The sequence below is a fragment of the Elaeis guineensis genome, chromosome 6, assembly GCF_000442705.2.
Source record: "Elaeis guineensis isolate ETL-2024a chromosome 6, EG11, whole genome shotgun sequence".
NCBI lineage: Eukaryota > Viridiplantae > Streptophyta > Magnoliopsida > Arecales > Arecaceae > Elaeis > Elaeis guineensis.
The window spans coordinates 51,912,823-51,923,590 of record NC_025998.2 but is presented as its reverse complement, the minus strand read 5'-3'; the positions used below and the strand labels follow the sequence as shown (position 1 = coordinate 51,923,590).

At 40.9% G+C, this 10,768-nt stretch overlaps 1 protein-coding gene across 3 annotated transcripts in view; it reads right to left on the bottom strand.

The window, feature by feature from the left end:
- Positions 1-434: 434 nt before the first annotated feature.
- The window catches only part of LOC105046808 (uncharacterized), a 45,362-nt gene continuing 35,028 nt past the window's right edge, over positions 435-10,768 (bottom strand). For 2 of the 3 annotated variants that reach the window (XM_073259519.1, XM_073259520.1), the window contains 3 exons: positions 7,411-7,530; positions 5,773-6,549; positions 545-4,022 (listed from right to left, as the gene is read on the bottom strand). In XM_073259519.1, coding sequence (XP_073115620.1) covers positions 939-4,022; positions 5,773-6,549; positions 7,411-7,530 — 3,981 coding nt within the window. In that variant the 3' untranslated portion in view covers positions 545-938. Of the gene's footprint in view, positions 4,023-5,772; positions 6,550-7,410; positions 7,531-10,768 lie in introns of all 3 variants that reach the window. The other variant, XM_010925530.4, reaches the window with a different exon arrangement.

Below are 10,768 nucleotides of genomic sequence, written 5' to 3'. Positions count from 1 at the left end.
CCAACGATGATCAGCGATGAAGAATGATCGAAAAACAACCAAAAAATAGGTCATATAAGAGCGCCTTGCTCGACCATTCTTGGGAGAGAGACCACTCGCCTGTGACAGAAGCCCCGATGTAGGCCAATAGCCAATGCAAGGAAGATACTAGAGGCCACGACGATAAAGACCGACAGCAACAACAATCAAAAAATAAAAAAAATAGAACACACCACCAGATCTAAAATAAAAAATTTATTTTTTAAATTTTTTAACGAAACCGGTGACCAGCTGTGTTGCCTAAAGCTTTGAAACAAAAAAAGAGAAGAGCGACGAAGAAGGCCGGGCTTAGTTTGGGCTCCTCCAAGCTCTTCAACCTTGATTTCCATCGAGCATGAAAAAAAAGGACATAGCAAACTAAAAAAAAAAAGAAAGAGAGAGAGAGACTTCGCCCATAAGAATTCAATGGCCATCGACACGGGATTTCATAAGGAAACTTCATCCCTCTAAACAGAGATGCATGAGGGAGGATTTGGACTTCCCCAACATCATTCTTCGATTCTAATTGGGAGTCCAACAGAAATCTTTTTTTTTTTTTTCATTTTTCACCACTTTAGCATTTGGGCGGCTGGGTTTTAGCTGGTATCACAGGGATATAAATACAACTAACAAAATCCTGCTGGTTTACAAGAACATTACCCTACAGTGATATTGAATGAATGCACTGATATACATGGAAAGGACAAATTCTGCAAAGTCATTTTGGCCATCATGGTGCCCACGGTGCATTGCAAGATAAAGCTCAGGCTTCGTTGCCCAGTATGAATATGCAGGGATGTTGTTCTCATCTTGACGCCTATTGGTAGGCAATCAGCAAGACTCCCACGTTATAACTCCTCCCTACAGTTACCACCCACAGCTGCGAAACTTTGCCCGTAGAGTTTCACATCGCATGCACATCATGTCCCAATGCTGGCAACAAACGGCACAAGACGTTTGTAGTCCCTCTTCCTACCAAGAGCACACGTGTCAAGCACACGCCCAAGGAATAAGCGTGTGTTCCGCAGCGCCACCTCTCTTGGCGATAACCCACCATCTGTTGCACCACCACCACCCTGCATTCCCGATCCAGCCCCCAGCCCTGATCCGGCTCCATACTGCAACTGTCCACTTCGAGCCTTGAAAGAGCTCTGAGGTGCAAGTATGCCTTGCAGAACCTTTTCTCCTGCACCCAACCCATTCTCAGTGGACCCCTGTTCATCCACGTGCCCACTTGAAACATTGCTACAGCTCTGCAATAGTGCTTCCAGCACACTCAATGCCTCCCAACACAATGTGCTTTCCACAAGCTGCGATACAATTGCATATACATGTGGACACTGAGCCGCATCCACAGGAGTTTGCTGGAGTAGTGCTTTAAGCATCAAGAGTATCACGCGCTGGTAATCAAGTGGACCCCTCTCAAGAAGCCTCAGCAAGTGCCCAAATGCTAACGATGAGTGTTTCGGAAACCACTCAACACAAATTGGTGGTGATGCACGATTAAAGAGATCTTCTGTAGATGTGATTTCACCACGTGAATAAGCTAGAAATACTTCTGCAAGATCTTCTAGCAATTTAGCACGGCACCAGAATGAAATGTTAGATGCAACATAGCATGCCTTCTGGTACTGCTGTTGTAGAGGTGAAGCTAAGCCAGTGGAGACTGGTTCCCTAGCAAGCTGTAATCCCAGCCATGGCAGCAAGCCTGTGATGTGCATCAAAAGCCGTGTCTCTGGATTCCCAAATATAGAGTCACAAGTGGGCACTGTAATTCGAGATAATACCTCAATAGCAGACCCATGGCTAACGGTGGACATAAGCCCTTTCAGCACAAGCGGTTGCACACCTTCAAAGGCTGGCACCTTTCCACTCTCTGCTGGCAATGCTTCTCCACCAGTCCGCGATTCTTGCCTGTGAAGTTCTGTTGCATCACAACCATTGGTATCAAACTCATCACGGGGCATGCTAGAGAGCAACACATTCTCAGTTGTCCTTTCACGGAATGACAGCCGATCAATTACTCGGGCAAAGAGTTCCAGCACCTGACAATAGACATGCACAAAGTCTGTATGCATCATAGCAACACAGCCCCAGAAAAGCTGTGGATAGAGTATCACCTTCTCAGCCTCCATGTTCTCTACCATCACTTGCAGCGTCAAGAGAATCTCCATTGCAAAGCCTAAAACTGCTGGAACAGGATTTCCAAGACACCTGTGAAGACACCGGAGAAGCAATACACAACTATCACTTTTTACACTAGGTCGTAGAGCTCGGTATATCTGGTGGGAACGGCATGCAAGGTGCCTAGATGTGCATTCCATAGCCCACTTGAGTGCCTCAGCACCCCATGTTTCACGAAGGTCCCCTTGGAAGAATATGGCATCCACCATGCTCAGTACAAGTGCCGACAGCAGTGCAGTACTAGGGAGTTCTGTTCTGACAAGAGTAGGATCCTCATTCTCCCACATTAAACTGCCACGCTTGGACTGAATGTACTTTATCAAGCTCACCACCTGCAGCTTATTCTCCCCCTCGCTGCTCTCAACCTCGTATAATTCTAGATGCCGACCAGCAAGTGAATAGAGGAGATTAACAAGCAGATGCTGACAGTGCTCAAGCACAATATCTTCTGAGCTATCCATAGAAACACATATAACATGGAAGAGCAATGGCAAGTTCTCACGGAAGTCCTCATCATTCTCATAAGCAATTTCAGCGAGTAGAATCAATGCTATGTCTGCACGGGAAAGCAAGTGTTGATGATGTCCCTGCAAGGCTGATTGGAGCTCACTGGCGTTAATTCCATGAAGGCCACTGCTCCCAGGGTGCAAAATATCCTCACCAGAGTTAGGTGTATCAATTAAGCAATCTCCACTGTCCCGAGACACATGGCGACTCCTCAAGTTTGCAGTTGAGCTTCGGACACCCATCAATGGCCCTGACATGTTCATCAATGATGGAAGGAGCTGCCCTGAACGGCCTGCAGTAGTAGTAACTGTGCTGACCTCAGAGGGCATTGGGCTCAAAGGGCCTGAGATGCTGCGGCCTGTTATTGCAGAAGTACGCCAGCTTAGGCTCCCACTAGCATTTCTAAGTGGGCCATCAATGGACCCACGAACCAGCAATGGTGACATGTGAGGTTGGTTATCTACAACAGTTGCAATTTGGGCAGCTGTAGGCCCTTGAGAAAATTCCAGGATAAAATTTGCAGAGCCATCCCCTTTACCTGGCCTAATTGGCTCGTCACTATCTTCTAGCATCCTCTGAGACAACTCACAAACCAAGTGATCAATGGTCTGTTGTGGGCAAATGCGTGCAAGATATAAACTGACACGTTTAGCGACTGAAAAATATGTTGCGAATGCTCCACTTATCTCTGCTGATGTATTAGAATCACAATCTTCAATCCCTTTGGTGATCAAAAAGTCAAGAACTGGAATAATATTGCGGGTATTGCGAGCAACAGTGCTCCAGAGCTTCTCAATCTCATCAGGAAACTGATCTCCATGTCTCCATGTCACATAATAAAGGCTTTTCAACAATCTCTCACTCCAACCAGATTCCCATAGCTTCAAAAAATTGAGATTTTCAATCCAAGGAGCCATACATGTTAGAACCTGATGCTGTGCAATTATGTCCACTGCATCAAGCTGGCGTTGCATAATTTCCTCGCAGAGGAGCTCACTCAGCTCAGGATGGTCTTTGGCAAGTTTGGCGGAGAGCTTGTACTGGAACTGCTGGTAAGAATCTGGGAGGTTGCCAACCACAGAAGCTCGGTAACGGCCTGCACCCTCAGTGTCATCCTCAGCCCATTCACGAACAGAGAGGGTCTCCAACATTTGGAGGGCAGTGTCACGGATTTGTCTGGATTGGTCAACAACCTTATAGAGGATCAAACTTAGTAATCTCTGGGTCTCACACTTTAGAATTTCTTGGCGCATATAGACTTCAGCCAGCACACTAAAGTAACCATCTGCTATGGAAGAATCTGGAGAGTAGCACTAGAATGAACAAATATGATTATTAGTTCTAATGAATGGGGTCATATTTGTGGACAGAAGTTTAGAGAGAGGAGATTTTTACATTTAAATGATTTACTTGAGCAATATGTAATGCAGCTCTTTGTTAATGATCACCAAAGTTATGGCTTACATTAATTTAGGTTTTGCAAGAAGATGGTAGTGAAAAAGGCATGCTTATGACCAAAAAGGATGCTTACTTTTTCTACATTTATGACTTCAGCTTAATAAAATTGCAGTTTGACCCACACGTGACAGGTCATCGTGCAGCTGGTGAAAAACCTAGATGTTAAGCAAGGACTAAAATGTCAACATATCTGTAGCATGATACAAATATACAGTATGACTTGATGTTTGGGTATGAGAGTGAGGAGCTCACCCTTTTTAACCCTACACTGCCCTTTTAAAGAACACCACTCTCAAGACCCCTCTTCCAAATTCTAGTAGTGTTTTGAGAGAGAGATAGAGAGAGAAGTACAAAAATAGATATGCACTAACCAAGTGCGATAGTGTTTTTATCAGCATGATAGATAAAAAACTAAAATCTCCCAGTTAGAAATCATTCTGAAATCAGAATATCCATCAAATACCCCCACCATTTTGAAATGCATAACAAATGCAGAGTGCAAGTCCCTATGTACCAGCATGCTCAAGTTTGTCTTCAAAAATAACAAGGATCAGCAGAATTTGAAGTGCATCCATACTACAGACATGGATCTGAAGCAAGCTTCTTTCATTTTATACATGCAGGTTGATTAGCTACTGGTATCCATGTAATGATTAAGCTTCAGATACATCCTTCTCTTCGCCTCATGTTTCATGCTTGGAAGGAACACTCCTTCCCCCTTCTCTCTCTTTTAAACAGTGATTCACCAGTTTATGGTGTGGTTACTAAATCAGCTGATGGAAAAGCTAACAATTGAAGATTTTTATTTCACAATAGTGGAAGAAGAAGAACCTTGTATAAAAATTGGCAGCCACTACTGCAAAAATTAGACCTAGCAGAACATTTAATATATTTTAAATTAGTACAGCTGACCAGCTGTTCTAGAACTGAGCAGTTTTCACTAAGCAAGTATGCTCTTGAGAACACAATATCCTTAAATAAATGCATGAACTTCTTGAAAACTGAGACTTTTCTATCTTTCACTTAATTCTTGAACATACACCCAGAGTTAGGCTGGATCATGAAATCTTTTCTAATCAACCTGACAGTTTCAGAGAGCCAACGATTGAATTGTTTGACCACTTCAAGCATTTAAATGGCGAATCTAGGAGCTACATGTTTATAGTAAGTTCCTAGATGCTTTATAATGGCATAACCATAAAACAGATGCTTATGTAGTTTTCTTTTATATTGAGTACTAGAGGGCTTGCGTATTCCTGAACATGGTACTACCATGTAGCCCCAGTTTTTCAATGGAACAAAACAGTTTCTAGTAAGTGCCTAGATGCTTTATAATGGCAGAACAATAAAACTGACAAGTAGTTTTTGATATTGCTTATTTCAGGGCTTACATATCTCTGAACACAGGATTTACTATGTAGCTCGAGTTTTTTAATGGTGTATTATTCTTCAGCAAGACATTTACAATGTGTCACAGGAACTTTCATAGGCCAACTTTATAATCTATAATCTACCCAAGACTGTGCAGTTAGAAACAATGTCATGGAACTTCCAAGTCTGGTACCATAATATGCAATAAAGAAAGAAAAGGAAAATTAAACTCACCTGGTCAATGCAAGCAGGAATCAGGTCCAAATTTGTTTGCAGAAGATTTTTCAAGGCAGTTTTTGCTAAGAGAACTCGGAGGTGGCCACCTTTCTGTTTATCCCTACCACCAGCTATACGTCCTCCCTCTCCAGTATACCTTGAATATGATGGGGTTCTTGGATCCACTGGTGAATAACCAAATGGTGCTCTAGGTGCTTGTTCCATGAACAAATTGTTGATCCAAGATATTACTCGGCCAGCCATCTTTCTTGCATTATCATCAAAACAAGGCCCATATAAAAGAGAAGCAATAGCATTCATGGAGGCCCACTGGATTGCCTCCACTTGCTCCACAACCTCCTTATCAAAAGTGAATTTATCTATTGACTCCCTTGACCGATTATGTTGTTGACCTGATTTGTAGCGCTCAAGTTCTCTGCGGTAGTCATTGATGCTTTCCTGACCCCATGTGTTGCCTGTATCATCACACCATGTAAGAAGGAGATCAAAAAGCTTCTTTCGAGTTCTGACATCAAACCTCTCAGACTTTGACTCCACAAATTCTGGAGCTAGATATCTTAAAACAGAAGCTAATGCATAGCGAAGAGGTTGTAAGTCCTGAAAGCTATCAGAAGTTGATGTGTTGATATGACGGTATGTTTCTTCAATGAATCTCAGAAAATGTAAACGGAAAACAGGCTTGCGGCTAAGCATCCCAGGCCAAATCTTCTCAGCAATTGTACGGTATATGTTTGCAATGTGAGTACGAAGTTCTTCACGGCGGGCCTTCTGATTCTGCATGCATATATACATTATAAGGTCTTCCCAACCATGGCGTACATACCAAATGCTCAATTATACTTAGCTTGGTTAGAAATATTTTGATTTGACTTAGAGTAGGTTTGGCCCTTTACTTTTCACTCAAACGAGTCAGCCCATTGACTTGCTCAGGTTGTACATATATACAAATGCAAAATAAGAAAATAAAAAATATTCAGATATGTTCCAAGAAATTAATGATGCAACCTGTACGAAACAATGAAGAGACTATCACTGTCTTTGCTTCCATGGAGCGAATAATATTGTACTAATGGTATTTCTATAATCTAAAATGCATATTTATAACTTGGAGAGTTAATATCAATATTAAATGTCATTGAATCGAACCCCCCCCCCAAAAAAAAAAAAGCACATAATGCACATTTTAATGCTAATAAAAGCTCGTTCTCTATGATAACATAATCGAAGATCCAGACATCCCAAAATGTTCTTTAGGGCTGACCAGTTAATCACTCGCTCGTTAATATACTAACAAATACCTCAGTGTAGGTATTGAAGAATTAAAATCCATATTCAACATAAACTTTAAGAAAGAATGTCCATCCATCAGTGAGTTAAAGCATCCTTATGTCATTATCAAAGGGCACCACTGACAACAAAAGCTTAATGTAACATGATTTCCAATATATGTGATTGTCATTACCAAAGGCACCAATAACCAACAAAAATATACCCAAATTGATCAAATAGTAACCTAAATTGTTTGACCAAGTGAATGGAAATGATACATTTACTTATACAAACCTACCAAAAAACATAATAATCATTTTGGCATATTTGTACATGATAACAAAAGGGTAGCTCAGTCAGTTATACCTTCCATTTTGTTTTTCCTTCCGTCTCCAATGAAACCTCTTCAACAAAAGATGCAAGCTCACCAAACATGGTTTCACATGCTTCCAGGTGTGAGTGACCAAGAGCAGTGGCAGCTGCTTGCTAAAAAAGGAAAAAGGTGAAAGTTTAGTTAAAGATCATTCCAATTTTGCACAAAAACTTGCAAAGATGCAAAAGAGAAACTTGCACTCAAAGCCTCCTCCACTTCAAAATTGGCATACTAGCTCCAGGTTGGAGTAAACTAGAAGCTCACATAAGATCAGATCAGAAAGTAGATGATCCATGAAACCATCAACGACACACCAATGCAATATTATGTCACTTGTACCTACTCCATGGGAATAGATTTAACAGAGTAATAGCTAGATATCATCCAAAAACTAGTTTCTGAGAATACAATACAATATGGAGAACTGAAATAATAAAGACCATTTCACATTGATTTGGATTTGAACCCATCAGTATAAACAAATACACCCTGCTTTCAGAACAAAATGATTGAATAAAAGGTACATGTTTTGGCATTGGAAGGAATTGGAGCTAGATAAGGAAAGTTGAGTTCTATTTGCCTTTACTCTCTTTATATTTTCTTAAAAAATTGATAAAGTATACGATTTTGTCAGATTGCAGCACAAATTAAATAGTGGATACCTACATTGGTGCTAGAGGTTATCAGATATCGTAATGAATCAAGAATTTGAATGATAACAAAAAGACTCCAAAATAGAAGCAAGATATCTTTCCTGATGTACCTAGCATAGCAACAGATGGTTAAATTTTCCATGTGGTTCTATACACTAAATTCGCTTATATAGGGAACAAAATGGTCTGCAAGGCCATTGGGATAGGGATGCATAGCAGATTTCTATGGTATGCCTCTAAAAGGGAATTTGAATATCAACCATCAAGGTTGTCAAATGCCTCAGCAAGGCCAGGTGGTAGACCACCATTATAATGTAGGCGGCCACCTAAAGAAGAGCCCACCAAATATCAAATTATGCATCCTTCAGTGACATACATAAGAAGACACAGACATACATGCAACACAAGGATTGCTTTACTCATACCTATTTTCACAATCCAAAAATCCAGTAATGATCAAATTCAAGAAGAGTTTAGTAAACAAAAGCATAACACATCAGTAAATCTGAGAAGATGAACACTTGATAATTATAGGACCATAGGCCCCAGCATACACCACATGACATTCCATCAACAAACACAAAATGAAAGAAAAACAGAAGTCTATGCAAGCTATGATTCTCATTGATATTCCAAACAGACTTCCATTTTGTCCTATATCCAATCTGTGGTAAGGGGCTCCTCACTGCCAGCAATCATTCATCTCTACTCCCAGAATCATCTTCATCAACATACACTTCATCCTCAGTCAAATTTTTAAAAGCAAATCATCTCTCTTCATTAATTGGAGCCAACTGTCTAGATGATGAAAGTGAAACTCTTCTTCTTTCACTTCAAGTATTTGTAGATGCTCTTGTTGTTGTTCTTGGTTACATGATCCTTCAGTGCTTGTTTAGCTTCTAAAGCTTCATCAACTAGCATACAAGTGATCACCTAACAGATCACACCAAGTACAGGTTCTTTAGAAGTATTTGTTTAGATGGGTTAAATTTGGTTCGGAGGCTTAACTTAGAATATGTACTGGGTAATGATCCATTATATGACTCATGCAAGCATAGTTGCACATGTCTATGAAGGTCAGAAGCTTCATAGGTAGTGATTGATGATCTAACCCTAACCAGGCAGTTTGGGCTGTACCAAACCGATCCAACACCAAGTTGCAACAGTTCAAGGGTTTGCTTTAGTTTGGTTATAATCCCTCCCCCCAACCCCAATTCGGCTATGAAACCTCTCCCCAACCTTCTGGTTCAATTTTAAACCTCTAAGCCCCCCCACCCCTCATTCGTGATGGTTCAACCACCCCCCCCCCAAAAAAAAAAACCTCATGCGAGCATAGTCACACTCACACGTCTATGAAGGTCAGGAAGCTTAACAAATAGTGATTGCCTAACCGACCCTAACTGGACGGTTGGGTCCATACCAAACTGATCCAACACCAAGTTAAAACAGTTCAAGAGTTCGCTTTAGTTTGGTTGCAAAACCCCTCCACCCAAACCCCAGTTTGGCTATAGAACCCCTCCCCAATCCTCCGGTTCAGTTTCAAATCCCTAAGTCCCCCCCCCCCCTTTTCATGATGGTTCAACGACCCCCCCCCCCCAAAAACTGCTCACGATGTTCAAAAAGCACCCAGGTTCAAAAAGTTTCTACAGTGCCGGATGTTGCACACTCTCTCTCAACCGCCACCTGTAAGTGCCCCCCCCCTCACGCTCCACTAGCATTAGGTTAGGGTTTAGGCCCCGGCCCTCGCCCTTCCTCTCTCTGTCTCTCTCCCCACTAGGGTTAGGTTTAGCCCTTAACCTTCCCTTTCCTCTCTCCCTCTCTTCCTCTCCCCTTTCCTCCCTCTCCCTATTTTGCACTCAAGGATCATAACAACCAAAAAGGAGATAGGGTGCATCTACACCAATATTAAAGTGAAAAACGAAGAGTTTTCAGCTTCCAAAAACAAAGAAAAGATGAATTTGCTCATGAAAGTGACACTAACGATGAAGAGAATGAATTTGCTCATGAAAGTGACACTAACGATGAAGAGAATGTCAATAAAGATGACTTTGATTTCACCAAAAGTAAAATAATAATAATGATAAAGATGATTTTCAGAGTGAAGATCTTGGATGTGCTCATGGTGAGAAACGCAATGCCAAAAATAGAATGGAAGATTGACATGGAAATGTGTTTGAAGTATTGATGGTGATTTTAGTTTTCCATGGATTTATGTTTTGGTCTCATTTTGAGCTGGTTAGTGAAATATCATTTTATTGCATCATGTGTTATGGCCTATGAATCTATGATCATGACTATAATACTTTGAGATTATAAATATGAACCTATGCTCATTTGGTGTTGGTCCTTGTTTTCATTTTGTGCAAGTTATTTGGTTGGTATTCAGTTGTCATGACTTTACAAGGCTGTCATATTCTGACATTATCAATGTCTTTTAAAACTGCTTGATCTTCTAGCTTTTAATAATGTTGACTTTTGGGATGTGAAAAATAGGTAAAATTACAGTATATATGATGAAAAGAGTATTTATATGATACATATACATACATGAACACATACAGACTTGAGCTTGGCTGCTTCAGAGGGCATGACCAAACATTTATCAGTTTTTCTTCCATTAGATTCAAATCTACATGGAAAGGATTGCATGTTAAAAGCAAACAGAAACTTTACTATTTTCCACCATCCAACTCTACAA